The sequence below is a fragment of the Lepisosteus oculatus genome, chromosome 27 (genome assembly GCF_040954835.1).
Source record: "Lepisosteus oculatus isolate fLepOcu1 chromosome 27, fLepOcu1.hap2, whole genome shotgun sequence".
Lineage (NCBI taxonomy): Eukaryota > Metazoa > Chordata > Actinopteri > Semionotiformes > Lepisosteidae > Lepisosteus > Lepisosteus oculatus.
In genome coordinates this window covers 9,066,546-9,087,839 of record NC_090722.1, presented here as the reverse complement: position 1 = coordinate 9,087,839, position 21,294 = coordinate 9,066,546, and the positions used below count along the sequence as shown (strand labels likewise).

The 21,294-nt window shown below is 38.0% G+C and overlaps 2 protein-coding genes across 5 annotated transcripts; one reads left to right on the top strand and one right to left on the bottom strand.

Annotated features, from left to right (window-relative positions):
• The first annotated feature begins 643 nt into the window (after positions 1–643).
• LOC107080076 (coxsackievirus and adenovirus receptor-like) lies at positions 644–7,354 on the top strand. 2 transcript variants are annotated; one of them, XM_015368720.2, is made up of 9 exons: positions 644–915; positions 1,415–1,588; positions 1,753–1,881; positions 2,595–2,975; positions 3,480–3,746; positions 4,314–4,404; positions 4,979–5,030; positions 5,709–5,842; positions 6,457–7,354. In XM_015368720.2, the coding sequence occupies exons 3-9, from the start codon at positions 1,827–1,829 to the stop codon at positions 6,503–6,505; spliced, it is 1,029 nt and encodes a 342-aa protein (XP_015224206.2). In that variant the 5' UTR covers positions 644–915; positions 1,415–1,588; positions 1,753–1,826; the 3' UTR covers positions 6,506–7,354. The 2 variants fall into 2 exon arrangements, with proteins under 2 accessions (XP_015224206.2, XP_015224207.2); XM_015368721.2 differs by lacking the exon at positions 1,415–1,588.
• A 1,976-nt stretch (positions 7,355–9,330) lies between these two features.
• On the bottom strand, positions 9,331–17,406 carry LOC102686857 (B-cell receptor CD22-like). Of its 3 annotated transcripts, XM_015368713.2 has the most exons (9): positions 17,281–17,406; positions 16,677–16,762; positions 15,647–16,024; positions 13,352–13,624; positions 12,719–12,988; positions 12,463–12,550; positions 11,553–11,604; positions 10,544–10,674; positions 9,331–10,161 (listed from the first exon to the last, which is right to left on the bottom strand). In XM_015368713.2, the coding sequence occupies exons 2-9, from the start codon at positions 16,729–16,731 to the stop codon at positions 10,098–10,100; spliced, it is 1,311 nt and encodes a 436-aa protein (XP_015224199.1). In that variant the 5' UTR covers positions 16,732–16,762; positions 17,281–17,406; the 3' UTR covers positions 9,331–10,097. The 3 variants fall into 3 exon arrangements, with proteins under 3 accessions (XP_015224199.1, XP_015224202.1, XP_069040986.1); XM_015368716.2 differs by lacking the exon at positions 15,647–16,024; XM_069184885.1 differs by lacking the exon at positions 17,281–17,406 and having other exon boundaries at positions 15,647–15,822; positions 16,677–16,758.
• Between the last annotated feature and the right edge of the window lie 3,888 nt (positions 17,407–21,294).

The following is a 21,294-nucleotide window of genomic DNA, read 5'->3' as shown; positions in this document are numbered from 1 at the left end:
TGGATCCATCATTCCTTAGCTAAATGCATCCATAACAAGATACTTGCAAGTGTTGTCCATTAATGCTCTTAATCTATATCTGGAAATTATGACTGCATGGTGGCTGCTGGTGTTGAAAATCAGGAATAAAAAATCTACTCCTGTAATACATGAACTCTCCCTCTGCCTCAGCTACTTATGGGTTGCGCTGGACTGATCTTTGATCCTGTGGCATGTTCAATTATCCCATGGGCCAGTCACATTCATTTCACAGGCTACTAGTTAACCAATTAGGCCAGGCCTCAGCTGGCTCCATCACAACTAAGCATTGCACATATGCATATTTATATTGATAAACTAGGCTGAACAATTTGTTATGGTTATTTAGTCTTTTCATGTTTTTTTTTTAATAAATTCATTTTTAAAAATGGCTAAACACTGTTTTTGGTGCATAGTTTCATAAATGAACAAAACTTCAGGATCTGTGTTTATTTGTTACTTTTCTTTTCTTTACCTTTGGTTTGATCTTGTGCGCTTTTCTGGAATCGTGGTGGAGCTGTCATGCTAGTGTCTCTGTTCAGCAGATGCCTGCACACTCCACTCCAGAGTCATAGCCATCCTGTCATGAGGATTAGAACAGCGTTGAACAGTAATTTCCTGTTGCCTGCAATGTCAGATTTTGTGTCTGGATCACTTCACACTTTTTCTGATTACGCCTTTCTAACTACTTCCTTTAGAAAGGAGTGTTTCAAAACAAGAAGTTATATGATCTTTAAAAAGGAATATCTTGCAATCGTTGTAGCACCGGGTATTAAGAATTACTGAGGGCTGTGCCTGTGTGTACTTTACTCACAGTATTTCACTGGACCTTAGACACGCTGCCATAATTATTTGGCCACCTTGTTTTTTTGCACATTTGGAGTGCGGTAACATTTGGTGAGTACATTCACATTTTATGTGATTCAGAGTGTTGTTGCCTTTTACTCTGAAAAAGGTTTTACACTATTTGGACTGACAGCACAAGTGAATACAGTTCACATTGATTGTTTGTGAAAAATACAGAAGATTTAACCACTGTTCTGCATCCTTTGTTTTCTTTTGAATATGTAACTGATTGATATTGTCAATGTAGTGGGGCATTGTATCTTAAACAGGTTAGAATCATAAGTAAAGTAATTAACATAAGTAAGCAAGTAAGGTAAGGTCATGAGGAACTGCTTCCCCATATTAATTTCTATAAGCACTCACAGAAAGGGCAGACTGTTGTGCCTTTCTCAGGCTGGCTACAGTGTTGTGAGTCCAAGCCAAGTCACTGAAAATCTGCAGACCGAGGAACCTGAAGCAGGTGACAGGTTCCACCACTCTGCCGTTGATGCTGATTGAGTCATGACACCCTCTGGGTCACCTGTAATTCTTTTATCCTGTTGACATTCAGGGCCAGGCTGTTGTTAATGCGCCATCTTGTAAGATCAGCCCAATAACTGTGGTGCCATCTGCAAACTTAATACTGCGCTTGCTGCTGTCAGTGACTGTACAGTCATAGGTGAACAAGAAGTACAGCCTGAAACTGAGAGCCTTTGGGAGCTCTGTCTTCAGTTGACTAAGTAAAGTAAGTTCAAAAACTAACCTTAACACCTCTGTTGTTTCATTTGTGTGACATTCCTTTTCTACATAACCTTTGAATGTGACATGTAGTGAACATATGATGTTCTGGCAGTTCGTTTTTGTGATGAACAGCCGTGAGCAGTGACTTTCCTCCCCTTTTGTCTGCAGTGATCTGCTGTGCAACAGAGGTCTGGCTTCTCATTGCTGACGGAGATTAGGAGGACAGCAGAGAAACTGCAGCCATGAGAGTTCCAGATTCTCTCTGCTTGTGGGCAGCAACTCTGTTAATCCTGCCTGGTAAGACTGAGTTGACTTTAGTTCGCAGTAAATCGCATGTCCACCAGTTCCCCAGTAGAGAGCACAATGTTAACTGGCTAATTTAAAGATTTAAATAAATGAATCTCAAAATATAAATACAAATCTACCATGTAACCACCTCTTGCTTCACTGAACATTGTTGGTCTTTAGCCAAAAGAGACTGATGGGAGTTTTAAAAATCAGGGTTTGTAGTTTCCAACTTAAAAATGTTGCTTAAAGAACATCAGGAAATATATGTTCAAATTCCCTGGCAGATCATATCAACAAGTATTTCAACTCACGTGGAATAGCTTATAAAAACACGTTTTTATGTTCAATCTATGCATTTTTCCAATATTTTGGGAAACCATTATCCAACAAGGTATTATTTAATAATTGGTATTAGAATTAAGTCATTATATTTACTTATTAAAGAGCTTGTACTATGGCTGAACATTTTAAAGCTTGCTTTATTTTTTGTCCCAGTTCTTTGTGATACTTCATGTGATTTTACCTATTAACAAGACACAAAAAACATTTTTTGTTAGTTACACTCACCTGTGTAAAATTCAATATCTAAAACATTTTTAGTTTATGTGAGTTTTACTGTACATGTGCACGTCTGTGTTTGATAATATTTTACACCAATGATTTTCACTGCTTGACTCACTTCTCAAGAGTCAGTACTGATGGCTGAAATTGTCTTTTTGCAGGTGGTCTCTGTGGCGATTGGTCTGTATTGTATCCACAGACCTCTATCTGTGCTGTCCCAGGCAGTACTGTGGTCATTCCCTGTTCATATAATTATCCTTCTAAGGATAGACTGAAAGTGAACACTGTGATGTGGTGTATTAATGATACTGACTGTATTGCAGATTCTGAAACAAAACATTATGTTTATCACTCTCAAACACCAAATAACAGGTTGAAGTTTAGTCAAAGAATTAGGTATCTAGGTAATAAAATGGATAACTGCACTTTAAAGATAACAGATGTAGGAATATCAGACCAGGAGACATATAGATTCCGATTTGAAACAAATGACCCTCAAGGACGCTGGGTTGGTCAACCAGGAGTGACACTTTCGGTTACTGGTAAGAGTGCCTAATAATTTTACTGTTCAGGAGACATCTCCTATCTGCAGTGTAAGAGACTACTCACAAAAAATAGCAACTCAAACCTGCATAGTGCAGTTGGAAATGTCGCACTTGAAATCAAAGCAAGAAAAAACTCTCCTAAAGGACTCCTTTAATTTCACCTATAACATTTGGAAAGTTGTGAAATATAAAAATTCCAAGTCTTTTAATGGTTTTAATGGTTCTGACATTAAAAAGTCCCTATGTTGATTTTCATGCATATACTGGGCACATGTTTAAATATTTTGGGTGAGTTTGATGTGCAAAGTGGTTAATAATGTTTGCACAGCCTTTGTACGTGATGGTGAAAACACAATTCCAGTGTTAAATATTTCGATTTCATCCAAAAATCACACTATTGTCTCCACACATGTAGAAATAATTTTTTGTTGATATACGGTATTCAGTTTCTGAGAAACCTTTTAGGAAATAACACCAACTGCAGCTTTTACCTTCCTGCAGAATTAAAGATTCAGATGAGCCCAACAGGAAAGTTGGAGGAAGTCAGAGAAGGAGATAACTTGAACTTGAGCTGTGTTCCAGAGGGATGCTCACTAACACAGACCGAGTTTACATGGTTTAAGAATGGACAGCCCCTCTCAAGCCCATGGGCCACAGAAAACACACTTCGCTTTAATCCTGTGTCCTCGGAACATGCTGGCACCTACTCCTGTGCTTTGAAAGGCCATGCAAAAACAGAATCTGTAATGTTCACTTTGGATGTTAGATGTGAGTATGATTTCAAATGCATTTCCAGTTTCTGTTTGGTTGCTGTCAAAATTGCAAAAAAATCAAGTCAGACATGAGTGAGATTACATTTGTGTTGAAATGCCTTTTAAAGTGAAAAAGCTCTGAGCTTTTATTGACCAGTTTGGATCAAAAGAAACGAGGGCGGATAGTAGGTATCTCATTTAGGAAAAGCCTCACAAGAACCTTTCTCACCATTAAAATGTACTGCTGTATATGCAGTAAAAACATCATCTTTACATTTTTTGTGCTCCTCATTTGTTTTTATTTTAAAAAAGAGTCAATTCATAATGAAACTACAGAGGATTTCACAATCAGGATCTTGTGAAAGATTTCTTGTCCAATATATTTCAATGTGAATTTAATGGCCTCATGTATTGATGCAATATGTTGTTTTTACAGTATAAGATTAGAAAACCTTTTATTTCAATAGTGGCAATAAAATATATCAGTTATGTTGTGTAGGAGTTTTGTATATCGAGATACATATTTGTGTCTAATTCACAGCCTTTGTAAAATGATATAACCACATTTTCCTTTGCTTCACAGCTGAATTCAATACATTGATGATTGCAGCTATATTGGGACTTGTGCTACTAGTCAGCATAGCCACTCTAGTGATTTACATTTGTATCAGAAGGTGAGTGAGTTCAATTGATCTTGGGTTTAAAATGTCTGCAGTTTAGCAACTCCTTTTAACAATTAGCAGCTGAAAGCTCTGAATCTAGCTAGTTGGCGGTGGGAAACTGGATCCTTTGATCTCCCAGATCTCCAATCTGAGATTAGATACTAAATGAATGAGTAGCTGCTGAAGGTAAGAGATACCTGACTCATGGAGGGTTTCAAAATGTACTTGCTTCCATTGTAAAATCAGTTAAAAAATTCACTGGAAGCCTATGCAACGACCCTAGCGCAAGGGTGATATGGACATTGAGAGTGCAAGTCAATAACATGGCAGTGGCTGGAGTCTATTTTCAGACATAAAAGGAACTGAAATAGCCAAGACAAGACTGTAAGAGGTGGTGGACCAACACATAAGGCCTCAAAAAACACCTCCTATGTTAGCAAATGACATAAACTGGCACTATCTGACTACACAGATGCAGTACACAAGCAATATAAAACTATGCAATAAAAATAGCTTGATAGCCAATAAAAGAGTCACAGATAGACACAACTGGGTTTTTACCTTTCGTCCTTTTTGTTCTCTAAAGGAAGAAGGCTGGTCAACTTAAAGGGGAGAATAGCAGAAACATGAAGGCTAGGGTAAGTGTTTAGGTACAGTATATAATGCAAAATAGTGGTTTAGGTGCAAAATGATATGTGAATAACAGTACTGTTCCTTGCCTAATCCAACAAAGGCTTCAACATTTGTCACCTTAAACATTGCAATTTAATTTCTGCCAATTTATAGTAATTTATTTTTAGTCAGAGTGTTACTAAAACACTCAATGGTCTACAATGGAAACAGTATTTGTGAAGCAGATGTTTGCAATGCATTGATAGAATCCCCTGTAGACTAATAAAAACCTTGAACACTTTTCTCAGATGAACTGCTGGTCGCGGGTTATGGGGCATAATTAATACATATAAATCAATTTGTTAATCAGATGAGATGACTCTGTCAAACTCATGTTTAACATGCTCTGTAAAATAATTGTAGAATGCTTGCAAACTGAAATATAGAACTTCACCTTTTTATATCAAGGTAGAACTGTGTTACATATTATGTTAGTATTTCCATAACGAAGTGCTGGAATCGTACAGGTCTGTACAGTACTTCTGTAACACCCTTTTGGTGGAATCACATTTACAGTTGTATAACAAACTGGTAAAATCACTTTACAAACATAAAGAAGCCTGGATTCCAGTAAGACTGCAGCACAATCACAGACTTCAGAGATAGAGAGGTCAGAAATGGCTAATGTTTCCTTCTTTGCAAAGGATGTTCTTAACAACATTTATGATGAAGTACTACAACCTAACATCCCGGAGTCAGAGCACATGCAGAGAACTCCATCTGAAGAAGATGAAGTCTGTTATTCAGCAGTTTCCTTTCCACCCAAGACAGCATCATGGCAAGTTTTATATTTTTTCCCCCACATCATTCACGTGCTCATGCAGTGAAACAGGAAAGATTCCCCCCACCAAACTCAGTTTCAGCCATCTGTCGAAAAACAGCTCAAGCACTGTCACTGCTTCTTCCTCCCATCCCCCACCCCCCAAAAAAAATAAAAATGCAGACAGATGTCTCCCTCTGCAACAAATTTCTTACTTGCTTAAATCACCACTGTGCACTACAGATCTAACCTGCCAGTCTGCAGAGTTCCTCTTGTGAAGAAGTAGATCATAAGCCATATTACCCTGCAGCTCACAACTAGTAGTCCACTGGAGCTCAGCAGCTGTGAGCCTGGTCAGTACCTGGATGAGAGACCTCCTGGGAAAAACTAAGGTTGCTGGTGGAAGAGTTTAGTGGGGCCAGCAGAGGGCGCTCACCCTGCAATCTGTGTGGGTCCTAATGCCCCAGTAAAGTCATGGGGACACTATATTGTAAAAAGTTGACATAAAACCGAGGTCCTGCAGGATAAACTTGGAGAATTCTTAGCAGGTCTGAATGATGAACAAATATAAATGACCCGACTCTTGTTACTTACCCTCTAAAACCTGTTTTTCTTTTTTCATGGCCAACCAGTCAAGAGACCAATGACTCCTCAGTTCTCTACAGCACTTTAAAGAGATAAAGGAACGATCATGCATCCATTTTCTGGCCGCCTTAACCTACTAGTCTTTGGACTGTGGGAAGAAACCAGAGCACCCAGAGGAAACGCACACAACAAGTGAGAACATACAGTACAAGCTCCTGGCAGATGGCATCCAAGGTCTAGAATTGAACCAAGGACCCCAGCGCTACAAGGCAGTGATGCTAACCTGCATGCCACTACACTGATTGAGAAAACAAAGAAAAAGAAAGAAATATTGCTCTTTAGGTGCTATCAGTTAAAAATCAATAAGATGACATGTTCCGAACCGTATAATAGGATATGAACACAAGATTAAAACTCTAGGATTTTTTATTTAATTTGTAAAGCACATAACATGCTTAATTACCTCATTTTTATATTGATGTATAAAAAAATGTTTTAAAATGAAATTCCCAAATATGCCATTGGAATGTATTACAGTTTTTGTAATTTCACGGTTCCATTTTTAAATTTAATCTAGAATGCATATTGAACAGTCAATTATTCTGTTTTTTCCATCTTAAAGCAGATTTATAACTTATTTACACTTTTGCTTTGGCATTGTGTTTGAGGGCAGGAAAACGAGAAACAAAATAGGGAGCCTTTCGAGGGAATGGTTCTGCACTGCACAGACTGAGTAAAGACGCTGATATCGGCGCCCGATTTAGCTCTTTCATGACATAATCATACACGTACAGGAGCAAAATTGAACTACAACATACAGTAGGTCGCAAAGCAAACTAGGGAAGTTAAGAAATTCTTTGTTCTCTTTCTGTCCTCCTCATCTACTATCTCTAAATCTTTTAACTATTCTTTATGGTGGAAATAAAGTGGTTGAAATCCCAGAAATTTATGTATATTTGAAAACTTTCCCCGGACGGAGACATAAGGATCAAAATAGAGGATTGGTCTCTTTTTTCAGGATATATGGTAAACCTACTGGCCACCGAAACTAGCTCTGCTGTTGAACCCGACACAGACAGCACTGCTAGTGTTAGCAAGCGTTGGAAAACAGCTATAAGGTGCAATACAAATGACCTAAGAGCTCAGTGTTATTTTGTTATGTATGTGTGTGTGAGTGTACGCACACACACTCATGTTGGTCATTGAGATTTTCTGGGGTTCCTATGAGAAGATGACTTGGAGGTAGGTAGTACTTGGATGCTTTTGTTTGATCGGAGGTGGTACTTGGTCCAAAAAGTTGGAGAACCACTGATGGAAGGAGTCCTGTGCATGAAAGGGAATGATTTGCTTTCACCTAAGTGAAGCTTTAAAGAAATGACATTGGAAGTCATTTCGGTTCTAAAGGCATCCAGCATCAATCAGATAGACCACCTCTCTGCCCAAGAAAATGGTGAAAGCTACAGCAAATCAGAAACTCGTCAGTTTCTTTCCTGGTATCAGAGGTAAGAATCACAGATATTAATATTTGTCTGCAGGTTTTTCTGCTTATGGAATAGCTTATGCTTTTGAGTTCTCGCCAGGAACTCTCGCCTTTCAGAGTCATTGCTTGGCTACCTGTATAGAACGTGCATGGCATTGGGAAAGATCCCTGTGTTACACTTTTATAAGCACAAGACAAAAGAAGGAGCCTATGCGGGAGGCAAAGTAGAAGCCGAAAACCAGGAAGTCAAGCACCGTAGTGAAAAAGTATCAAGTCCAAAAACCAGGAAGTAAATCCAAAAGACCAAGCCGAATACAAGATCCAAAAACTGAAATCCAGAAAAACCAGGAAGCAGTACAGATCGCAAAAGCTCTAAAATGCTTCTCATGGAGTTCAACTCAATACCAAGCGAAGACAGAAGCCGACAGGTGAGTTTAAATAGAGAAGTTGAGAGGCGTGGTTATGGTTTAACGAGGTCTGTTTAACCCACGTCTCCCCAGAGTGGATGGAAAACGCCAAGAGCGTGAGGGGGCCCTCTGGTGACTGGAGGCCGGAACTGTAACACTCTGTTTCTGTTTAATCAAATGACTGAGGACAGCAGGCCAATCCAGGCAAGTCCAGTCCAATGCAGTCTAGGCAAGATTCTCCACCCTGTTTGAACACTCTCTCATACCATAATACAAATGACCATTTAAGCACAGAAATAGTTTAGAATCTTCCTTCGTACAAGAGCTTCTGAGAAATTCTCTTCTGGGCGCGGTGAAAGAGATTTTGTTAAATTGCTAGGGTGAATTTGCATGATTCATTTACTGTCCATTTTCTAGATATGAGGTGCACAACACCAGTTCCTCCCAGCTGAGCTCTTAATTAGCAACTTAATTAGCAGCTTCTTACGAAGCTGGAGATCTTAAGAGACCTATGTCTATGTAAGTTTGACGCACCTGGTATAAAAATAGACGTTTGTTTCTACTTTATTACTACTAGATTATACAAATACAGGACATTTCTCATGTTTTAATTATCCTGTGCGTGTGTGATTCCCTGACATGCAGCTCTGTGATCCACAGGCAGCTGTATTAGAAGTTAATAGAGTTCTCAGGCTGAACTAACTGTAACTGGTTTCACTAAGGACTAGTTAATGGAAGAATCTGCAGACGTCTTGCTGTGCAGTTACCCATCTGGCCACACGGGGGAGACAAAGCACAAGTATGCCTGTGGTATCCCTATGTCGAGGTTTTATTAGATTCCTCGGTGCTGCAAAAAACATTTCCTGAGGTGTCTTCCAGTTTCACTTTTACAGTGGTATTTACTATGTAGACTCATACATCCATATGGGGCAAAATATCTTTTCTCAGCCAATCATCTTTATCCATGAACACCATCTTACTTTCCCTTGACATTTTAAAGTGATAAATAAAATTAATCCAAACTGATGCGAGTATCTACTGGGTATTTAGCAACTGAGTTTTATTTAAAAATCATTTGAACGATGGGGGAAGAAAAACTATTACATCCATCAAAAATGCAACAATGGAGCAGCTAAACAATGCACAAAAAATGTTTAAAACAAATGAAACATTGTCCCTCAAGTTGAACACTTAACCTTAGATAAAGGGAGATCATTTGGAGAAATCTCATATCCCTGTTATGTTCTTAACAGAAATCGGTGGACTGCTTTAACTTTTCAAACTACGTTTTTAACTGAGACATTTTTTATTCCTAATTTATGACACTAGTGTAAAAAAAAAGTTCTGCAGCACATTAATCTAAAGAAGCCTTTAAGTAGAAATAATAAGTGAATGATAAATAATAAGTGAAAATTTAAGATAATTTATGCAGACCGCTACAGTTGTGAAAGTTTCCACCTTATTGTGGGTATCCCGGTTTTAACTTTCCATTTTTCTTTGCATCCTTATAAATTCCCATCCTCATCCTTCAGCTACAAGGTTCACAACAGTTGTATCAATTTTTGTTGGAAGGCGAAACGGTTAAGCTCCAGGAAAAGGAGACTGACTGAAGCTGAATCCTATTATAATTAGTATCTCCTCAGTTTAGTTGGTGTTGTGGAACATCGTCTACCCGACCTCGGCCTCAGGATGGCGAATCAACCCGTCGAGCCAGCAGATGGGTCATGTGACCGAGTGGACGTGACGTAGCTTTCAGTCTCCGAAGGAAGTCGCTGTAAACGGTTTCTCCTGAGGTTCTCGTTCACGTCCGCACTATACTATACAGAACTGAGGCATCTTCCGTCTCTTCGAAAGGGAGTTCGTTTCTGAATAAATAAGAAAATTGAGAAAACACCCTGGAACATCACCTTCACTATGTTTTTGCTTTTTCAGGCTTGTTTAAATAATCCCCCAACACTTTGTTGAAGTGGGTTGCTCAGTATATTTGGATTTACAAATCCTATATGCTGAAGGACAGTTTCATTTGTTTTCTAAATAAAATAATCTATTTTAATCATTTAATTTTACAATATGATATAGTCTAGAAATATGTTATATTGTACTTAATTGAACCAAGCCATAAACTTCAGGTTAACTGTTATATTTTTCATTACAGATGACAGACGGACAGATTTTTTATTTGTAATTGTTCTCCCTAAGATAAACATACTGGCAGCCTGAGCACCAGTGAAATATTTGAACACTTGCCTGGGTGTTGTCTTCGACAGAAAGTGGACTGTTGAGTAATTGACATCATCCTCTTCATTCACACTCTGCTCCTGTGTTCTCTTTGGGTTGTGCGATGGTACCATATTGCCGTATGTGTGGTCTTTAGTTTCCTTGATTCAAGCACAAGCAGAAGGGTTTGGAGCCACTGCTCATCTATTTGTCCGAGCTGTGACTCTACAACATTAGTATGGAACTAATTTATTCTGTCATAGTCCCATAGAAATCTGTGATTTTATACGCTTACTTATAGAGTTCATTTATTACATACACCATAGAGGTTAAACCATCAGTTCTTTGATTCTTGGTTTTGTTCTAAGATTTAAAAACACTCAGCGATTTAATACCACTTTTGCTGCCTTTGATAGACTCTTAAAGCAATGTGATTTCTTGCATTTAGGCATTTCTTTCACTGTGTGGGATTTATAACAGACGTTCAGAACGAAAGTTAGATCCTAATCTTGACTACTGCTGCCCTCCGCAAGATATAGATCCTGTCTTCTTGACTTCCTTTTGTGAAGTCTCCACCCTCATCCCTCCTTCTACCACATCCGACCCTTGTAGCAGCTCCCTAGCTCATTACTTACAAATGTGAGGAGAGGGAGGAAGGGTTTGGTCAGCCTCATTCTTACTGTCAGGCTCACACAAAGTCTAATCCATTCACCCCTCTGTTGTTGATCTTACTGTTGAACTACACAGTAGAGACTTTGATAGACTGAATTTACCAAGTAACTTTTCATTAGTACCCGCTGATTCTGTCATTGAATTGGTAATACAGATGGATTTAATAATTAGACTTTAATAAAAATAACCAATCGAGGAGCTGTTTGCACATAAATCACACACTGCAATGGATTGTAATGTCTTGTTTTTTGAGTACCCCTGCAATTAGTACAGGTGCTGATGTATTATTTCTTCTTACAGTAAAAAATCAATTAAAAAATGTAAAAATATTGTTATCATGTTAAAGAATATGCATCCAACACTTTACCTCAGTGTCTGTGTTCCTGTTGCTCTCCTCTTCAGAAGGATCAACCCTTTTTCTTTGACGAATGTACAAAGAAGGAAAGATTAGAACAAATTATTTAACAATGTGGGCAATGTCTCTATCTACTCCCACCCATGCAAGCCTGTCAGATTGCTCTTGGTATAACAGGAGTTGATGAGTAGCAGCTGGCATTAAAGAAATTTGGCTGGAAAGAATAGAATACACACCTAACCTATATTATCTTAAAATCAAATTCTTTAAAGTCAGTGCTCACCTATATTACCTGCAAACAGGACAGCAAGAATACAATGTGCACCAATTATCCAGTCAAGGTACATTGAGACCACAGACCTGTTTTGTCTATAAAAAATCATGCTTCATTTCTTTTAACTGTTCTGCCTCTTCTATGCTAATGGTGTTTAAAACAAAGATTTGTTTTAGTCAGCATGAGGCATATTGTCATTTTCTTTCTTGGTAATGAACTGAATTACATTTTAATTCAGCCATTTTTAATTTAATCTTTAAACAGTTTTCCATTATTGTCTTCAGAACACTTTACCAAACCCTTTAGTGGATGGCACTGGAAAGAATCTCTTTGAGAACTGGGCTCAAACCAGAAGACACAATCTAAACTACAGGGAAATGCTTTCAAAACAGAGAGCAGAAAAGCACGTGTTTGCACAAGGTGCTCTGGGATTCTGGAACAAACTACCCAGCCACACGCTTTAAGCTGATGGTGAAAATGCAGAACTTCTAGTCTTCTTCATTCTAGAATTGCTTCTGGAAACTGGTAGATGAAATCCAGGTGGAAGCACTGGGAAGCAAATGAGTTCAGCTTATAATTACCAACCGACTTCTTAACTGACGTTTCTGACGTCCTTATGAAAAGGATGTTAACCCCAAGAAAACTCACCTTTTCAAACATATGTAACTCACAAGAGCAGAAATGCTCAGTAATATGACTACCAACACAACTGGAAGCACTGCTGGGTTTTGTTTGGCTATAAAACATGAAAATACATGTAAGTAATAAACATATCATTGCATTTTAATCATAAGCAATTACTTTCATTTATGCATTTTTACTGAGTGCAAAATAAAACCATCTTCTTTTCACAGTTCTAAGAAGGTTTACTTCATTATCTTGATGAATATGACAGATATTGTACCTGCAACAGCAAGAACTACAGCTGTAGAATTTTCAGCACCATGCTTGTTTTGTGCTCCACAGAAGTAATGTCCACTGTCTCCAGAGCTAACCTCAGCAAGGGTTAAATTCTGCCCTTGTCCTGTTTCCTGGACACCAGCACTACTCATCTTGAACCAGATGTAATTTTTCACTGGTGGGTTTGCATTGCTCCTGCAGGTCAGAGTGACAGAACTGCCTTCCAGTATTTGACCAGAGGGACTGACTGATACAGAGGTGCTCTTTGGAGAATCTGAAAGAAAAATCAGTCATTTAGTTCTCTAATATCTATGTAATATCATTTGGGTTTGTTACCACTGAAAGCACTGATACAGTAGCTTACATATTCATAATTTCTTTCCTTTTTATCTATTTTAAGTCAAGTTTAGATTTTTTTTTCCGTGCAACAACATATCATTATCAACATATCAAGGACAGTAGGTTCTTTAGCTGCGTCATCATGCGTAGGCTGCAAAGGAACAAGTAAAGGTTTATTCCATGCTGATAAGAGAAAAAAAGCAATACAACATTTTATCTGTTCTAGAATGGAATAAACCTTTACTTGTTTCATTATTAACATATGCCATCCATGTTGGCTTTAAATGATTATACTCACATTTAACATCAAGAGAGAACTGTGGAGATGATATACTTGTGTTAGCTTTTGAAGCACAGGAGTAGTTTCCATAGTCTTCATAGGAAACACTATTAAAGTGCAGTGTGTTTGCTGTTGTCTGCCTGTTTGAGATGGGCTGACCGTTCTTAAACCAGGTGAGCTCTGTCGTTGTAGGAAAGCAGCTCCCTGTGTGACACATCAGAGTCACACTGTCTCCTTCTTTGAAGGTGTCTTTTTTTCTTGTTGAATTTGCTTTAACCTTCCAGGGTGTTGCTGCAACAAATCAGTGTAAAAAAAGTTTTGCTTCATAAACTATGATAAATATGGAAGCTTATTCGTGCGACAGAGAAAAACATTAACTAATTTATAGCATATAGTATTTTGTTTATCCGAAAAAAGTACCTAATTTATACGAGACAATTATTGCATTTATACTAGAAAAGTATCTCGTTAATACATAATACATGAAAAGCATCTCGTTTATACGAGAAAAGTAGTCCGTTTAAACACAATAGTTAAGTTGGGAACAATGTTATTAATACTTTATATTGCGTTGAAGTGTATATGCAATGATATTGTTCCATGCAAAGTAGCATTGACTTTAACAACAGCAGAATATTATCACACTCCTCTTTTTGGAAAAAAAATAATCTAAAGGAGCATGTGTTCTGTCTTTTGTATACATAAAGTACAACTAATAAGCTAATTAGAGTTAACAGAAACATTTAAGATAAACAAATCTCCTGGGACTGATCGAATAACACTAATTGGAATTCAGGAAACAAGAGATTATTCTCTGTCATTCCTTCCTTGTTTAGAAAACTCTTCTAATTTCAACACATGTAAACAGGCGGGAATATGAAAATGGTAAATGTCGCACTTGTAAAAAGGCCAACAAACCCGAACCAAGTAATTATATATACAGTATATTTTAAAAAGAATGAATTCTATTCAATGTAAGGCTATGGGAATGATAATTCAAACCAAGCAAGCATGATTTGCACGACAATAGGGTTGTCGTGGATAGGCTTGTGGATGGGTTTAGAAGAGGTAGGTCTCGCTTAATTAACACGTCACAATTCTTTTTAATAAAAGATTGAATATGACACATTTAAAAATCCAGTAAGCTATCGATATTGTTCTTCATGAATACTTTAAATTTCAGGTAGCAGTCAGTTACTGCTCACTGGACTGATAACTGGTTAATGGATAGAAACCAGAGAGTACAGATAAGGGGTAACTGCTCAATTTGTGCTCTGATCAGAGGAGTGTCATATTGCTAAAGAGTACCAGGGATTTGTATTACATACACTGCACTTCTTCCTCTATATCAATGATCTACACATTGTTAGACAACTATTTAGGTTTTCGTATTATAGTATATCAAAACAGGAGGATAATCAACCACTGCAGAAATGGCAAACACAATTTAAGACTCCAACAAAATTCAAGACTGAGGTGACATTTGGTTTCTCACATCTACTGCAGTTGAGTGCAAAGTCGTACATGCAAATATGAACTATAGATATACAGCAGATGACGAAGCGATCTGTGAGAAAGACTTGACTGCATTTGCTGACATCTTCATCTTCCAGAAAATGTGGAAAGCAGTAAAAAAGGCAAACAGCACGTTATACAGCTACTGTAGAAGCACAACATTTAAATAAAGGGAAGTTACATTAAAATATCACATTTTACTGTAACTATTGCACAGTGGAGCCATACTAGGAAAATGTTATTTAGAATATTATAATTTTGGTAACAAGGTCACAAAAGGGATATTGCAGCTCTGGAATACAGTAGAGACCAAGGCTTCATGGAATATCCTGTGCTGACAGATTTAAAGGTCTTTAATAGACAAGACAACTAGGGAACCTCAAACCCACAAAGGGTTGAACTACTTCAGAATCAACAGTGAAATACAAAACAGAGAACAGATATGAACTTTTTTATACAAAGCAATGCTGTAATTGTGTGAAAAACTGTAAACAGCGATGAGCATGTTCCTAGCATTTACTAGGATCATTAAATTAAAGGATTTCCAATTTCAAAAGCATCTCTTCCCTAAAAAACTGATGAGGTAGTTGTATTCTTGTTGAATGTGTTTCAAATTTATATGACTGAATATAAATTAGGGAATTACAGATTGTAAAATGTCAATGCATTTTAAACATACTAACAGTATAATTACTACATATTGTTTTTTAATGTGATTATATTTGGTATTGGGTTTTTATTGTGACCAAATTTATGATTCCACACTTGTGTTGAATTGAGAGAATAACACAACCTTACCAGATACAGTAAGAGTCACTCCAGGATTACCAGTCCATTGACCTCCAGGATTATTGGTTTGAAATCTGAATTTATACCTTCCATTGTCAATTTCTTCCACATCGTTTATCATTAAAGTGCAGTTCTTCTGTTTATTTCCCAGATACACTATTTTTTGCCTGAATGGCTCATTGTCACTGTTATAAATAGATATGTTCTCATTACAGGTCGTATTAGTCTTACACCACATCACAGTTGTCACTTTGTGTTGAACACTTTGAGAATGCACAGTAAATTCCTTAGGATAGTTATATGAACAACGAATGATCACAGAGGAGCCTCTCACAGTGCAAATGGTTCTTCGTGGATACGACACAGCCCAATCACTACCATAGACGCCTGCAATAACAATTTCAGACATCATTACGGTCCCATTAAAAACTATAGCACCACTCAGCACAATGAAAACCTAACATGAAGAAAATACTGAAAAAATGAAGAGTACCGACTTTTAAAACTTCAAAGAACTTTGCTCAGTAGAAAGAAATATACTGAGTAAATATACAACATTTGACTGGCAAATGCCCTGTTACTTGCATTGCATTTAACAGAAGCAGCTCCTCAGATAACGGTGAAGCATGGGTTAAACCAAATTTGGCCCCCAAGATAATATCTGCAAATGAAAAACAGGCAAACTCTGAATCAATTCAAGGCAACCTGGACTTCAGGGGAGCTGGATCCAATGCCGACAAGCAATGAGCACAAGATGGGCACAAGACAAAAAGACTCTGTATTGTGAAATGTATGTGGTCATTTGTATGTGTTCTTGAATTTCAGCTGTTTCTTTACTCACAATGCTTCTTTTCAGTGTTATTTAAACACTTAGAGAAGTCTATGTAAGTCTATATACACTGTAAATGATAAATAACAAATTTTGTTGTTAGGCTTTTTTTAGGTTGAGCATTGCCATACTGTAAGTCGTTACGGTACCCATCCGATGCAGTGATGTTCTCTAGTAAGTGCCTGTTGAACAACATAAAGCCAGTCTTACCTGACAGGATTAACAGAGTCATTCCCCACAAGGAGAGGGAGTATTCAACACCCATAGCTGCAATTTCACTTCATTCCTCCTGATCTCTGCCAAAAAAAAAAAATCAAATTACACTCACACTACACTCTCACATACACCACAGACACACAGATACGCCAATTTGAAAGCAAACATGTCTTTAATGCCACTATTGCAGCACTGTACTGTTAAGAGAAACGTGCAAACCTCACCGTTAATTAAATAAATAAATTGTATCCTTTATATTTCATATATTAACTACAACTGCTTTATTTATTATTGTTAGATTATAGAAGTTCTTTGATTTTATAGAATACGCTGGTTACTTGAGAATTAATCTTCACTCCTACAAATGTGCTACATACTGTATCATTGATAGATGGGATCAAAGACTTGGTAATGTAAGTTAAAGGTACCTGCAAAAGCTGCTGACATTTGGCAAATACATTTCTACTTCCCACATGTTGATGAAACAGTGTAGAATATAAATTGAAACATTTTTAAATCGTTGCACCCTCGCACTCTCCTCGATAAAACAGAACAAAAATACAAATATCCCCAGTACAGATCTATGTATGCAACTCACATTTTGGATGTCTGGTGGGTCTCTCAGGACCAGGTGAGGAGAGCTCCTTGCATACAAACATGTGCCCGATCAATGGAGAAGCTGGGGTAATTAGTTGTGTATCTAACTTAAGCTACTCAGCCGTGAAGACTGTTTAAATGAACTTCCTTGTTTTGGAAAAAAAAGCTCCACAGGAAGTACTTGACCATGAACAGATAAAGTGGGTTGCAACATCGCAACGAGATTAACGAAGCACGTGTGGTAAATGACAGGAAATGCATCCCCCGAGCCCCTTTGCCCAGAATGTGAGTGCGGATGTGTTGATAACGAAGACGCATCCAGGAAAGAGCGTTGACTACTGTACCTACCATTGATTCCAGTATGGCGACTCCATTAAGGACATAAAAGTCTAGGAATCAGAGGAGGCCGTGGTGAACTTTTGGTTACTTTTATCGAATTGTCCTGAGGCTTTCATCCAGAGTTTCAGGCAATCATTGGCAATAGTTCTGCTGGGACCCTTGCTTTACACTCTACCATGGATTCTAGTACGGTGACTCCATTAAGGTCACCAAAGGTTACGAATAAGAGTCTTGAATGCTGAATGCATTCATAGTCCTGAGTGTTAGTTCATTCTCTTTATTCCTATTTGTATCCCGGGGTCCTTTTACTTTGATGATTCTGAGGCAGACATAGTTCTCCAGGAAAGTTATTCTAATACTTTTAAGGATATGGAATCCTTCTGTCATGATCTGAGGTCATTTTCTCTGTTTGGATTAAGAAGGTTCAGTACCTTTAAATCAGTCTGTGTACAACATTCCTTTAAATACGTCATTAAAGTTACTGCCCTTCTTTGAACTGATCCCTGCGCAGAAATTTGTTTCCCATAATGTGATAAACAAAATGTACTATCCCTTATTATTCAATCAGATTGTAGATGTGAGGACTGCTGGATCTAACATGGGGGAATCTTCCCTGATCAAACAGACAAGATGCATTGTTGCCACCCTGTGGTCATGGGGTTCGCTACACACAGCAGAAAACTACAACAGATCTGCATACAAAGTTCAGATTCACTGCGAAACAGTGATCTCAACAATGAACCGACACCTAGTATGTCTACAGACATACTCTGACCTCAGTCCTCTAGAAGATGGCTAAGGAGATCACAGGACAGGACACTGCCTCTTTGTTTCCAGACTCAATTGTGGACTCTAAGGGTCAGCGGTCATGTAAATTGAGTCCCTTGATTTTGAAAACACATTCCCCATGAAGAAATGTTTTTGGAGGGTGATTCTATTAATAATACTGTGCATAGTAAGAGTCTCACCACATTTCTTAATATCTCCTAACAATGAAAGATGCATCTGTGGGGTTTTCAAAACATGATTGTCAATGTTTGTCATGAACCATTCAGCCTAATAAGACAATTGAAAGTGAAAAGTCAGAAAGAGAGCCTTTTGGGTTATTCCTAATGAATTTTTTCATTTTAATTGATTATCATGGCATGATAGAAAGTAGAGCTTTCAGCACCTGGGGATCACATCTGAGCATGTGCATGTTTCAGTAAATCTATGATACTTGTCCATAATACATTGGAAGACACATGTAATTTCTGTACGTTGTGTTTTCTTTTTCTTTTTTTCAGCATGGAATAAACCTATTACTTGCTCCTTTGCAGCCTACGCATGCTGACGCAGCTACCCACCTGAACTACTACGACAGATGTTATAACTACTTGTTCCAGAAATAATGTCTTGGTTCTCCTAAATAATAGGACACTTTTGCTTTTGAATGTTCTGTCAATGTAAATGTATCCATTTGTATCCAAATGTATCTGCTGCTGATAGCGCCAGTCAAAAAGTGTGAATAGTGAGACATTTTTAGCACTGTGAAATAGCAGCACAAAGTGGAATTTCTGTGGATCTAAGCACAGGTTCTTAAGACAGAGCATATAAGAACAAAAGGCAATGAGATATTTCAAGTAAATTATGTAACCATAAACAATCCTGGGAATAAATATTGTGCCCAAACTAGCATGATTCTTTCAGTGTGAGGTAGGATTGTGCAGTGCATTAGTACAGATTCAGAATAGAGATCACCATGACAGTGAGGTTAGTATCTGTATTCTAGCGCTTTCGGGTTCACTTGTAATGTCGGCCGTATGCGTTACACTCTCCCCCGCTTAATTCACCTTCCTTGGCGAAGAGCTATCCCATCTCACTCCTGACACCAATGTAGCACTTTCGGGTTCACGTGGATATGCGCCCTCCACCGCTGGGGCTCAAACTCGGGCCTCATGGTGTCACTTAATAAGGAGGCAGCCTGCTGAGCCATTAAAGGCTCATTAAGAACCAGTCGTTTTCATAGTTCACCCAAGGAAATTAATCAAATCACAGATTGATTAACAACACAGAAGCAATAACACAGGTTATTCACAAAATATATACTGTATATACTGTATTCAGAGGATGGAAAAAGGGAGAGCCTAAATTAAACAATTATAATTATCAAAAGTATGACATTTTTCGAGAAGAAGAGAAAGAAAGTTTAATGGGTGTTGTTTTCTTTATGCTTTTTCACACATTATACATGGTCTTCTGTGGTTCTTCCTGCATAAATGATGGCAGACTGTGGTGACAGTGCCAGCACAAATAATTGTTGAATACATTTTGCAGATTGTGTTTCTATCAGCTCATATCATTATGTGTGTCAAACATTAACTTGGAAGACTGATGAGCATGCCTCTATATCAGTGCTTTTCTTTGTGCTTTGAGATGTAATTTCACCTGATACTAAAGCAGTCCTGGCTGACAGTTCTGTGTCACTGTGTACAAGCTACTGTGTGTTTGCGACTTCAGATGAAGTGATATCTTGCGCCCTAAAAAGAAGGAGCTCACCTGGGACAACAAGCTGCAATCAAAGCATTTGCATATGCCTGTTTTGTTAGAGAACGAGTTTAAAATCACCAAAACCTGAACTCTCATGAACAAGGAAACTGGCACATAGGTAATGATTTTTACTTACCATAAACTGAAGAGATCTATATCAATCGGTGCTGAAATAAAGCCTTCATACAGTAATACAAGACAGGATTATAATCACCCTGGTTACAAATTGTTCTCATGTCTATGGTTTGATAGGAGTGACCACAGAATCAAAACACAAATGTCCAGCTTCAGAAATAGTTTTTCTCCCCATGTGGTACATGTAAGTGTCATGTACAACTAATAACTAAATGCAAACTGACTGACAACTACCCATTATCATCAAATGTTCAACATCTTCTTTCCAACTTGCTGATAATTTATGTGGGGCTATATATTTCCGGGTCTCCCTTTGCTCCTCGCTCAGCATTGAGGGTACGGATGTCTTGAGACCCGCCTAGCACCAGGTTGCCTCTCCCGTGGCCTGAGGGCACAGGTTTCTCCCCCGACATCGTCTGACCCCCTGAGCCCGGGCTAACCTCCGTGTTGCCCCTTTTGCAGCTTCGCATAGGGTCTCTACTGCTCTCCTTGTCATTCCACGGCATGCCCTTCCGACATCTGTGACAACAATAGCGCTGAACACAGGCGAGAGGTTTTCTGCTTTATGTCAAAGGCTTACTTACAGCTTTTTTTACAGGAAGGCAAAACACAGGAAAGAATGTTCCAGCAGCCTTAAAAAACAAAGTGGTGTGCAAATTATTCAAATAGTACCGTGACAATAGTCTTTAACTGTGATGTTCTTTGCGAAGTCCTATGTTGGTTTACAACATTTACATACTGTATACACTAAATTCACAGTATGTTTTTGTAACTTGACAATCACATTTCCAGGCCAGAGTTCACAAGTGTATACAGCACCATACAGTACTGTCACATTTCAAGAGAGGACTCATAATAAAAAATGTGCAAGAGCAACAACTACTGTACGTTATAATAATGCCATCTCATTTATAAGCATTTTTAAAAAAACATCAATGCCGCACAACTAACACACAGTAAAAAGTTAAGTAAGTAAAAAGAAAGAGCACAATAAATTGACCCAAAAGAGCTA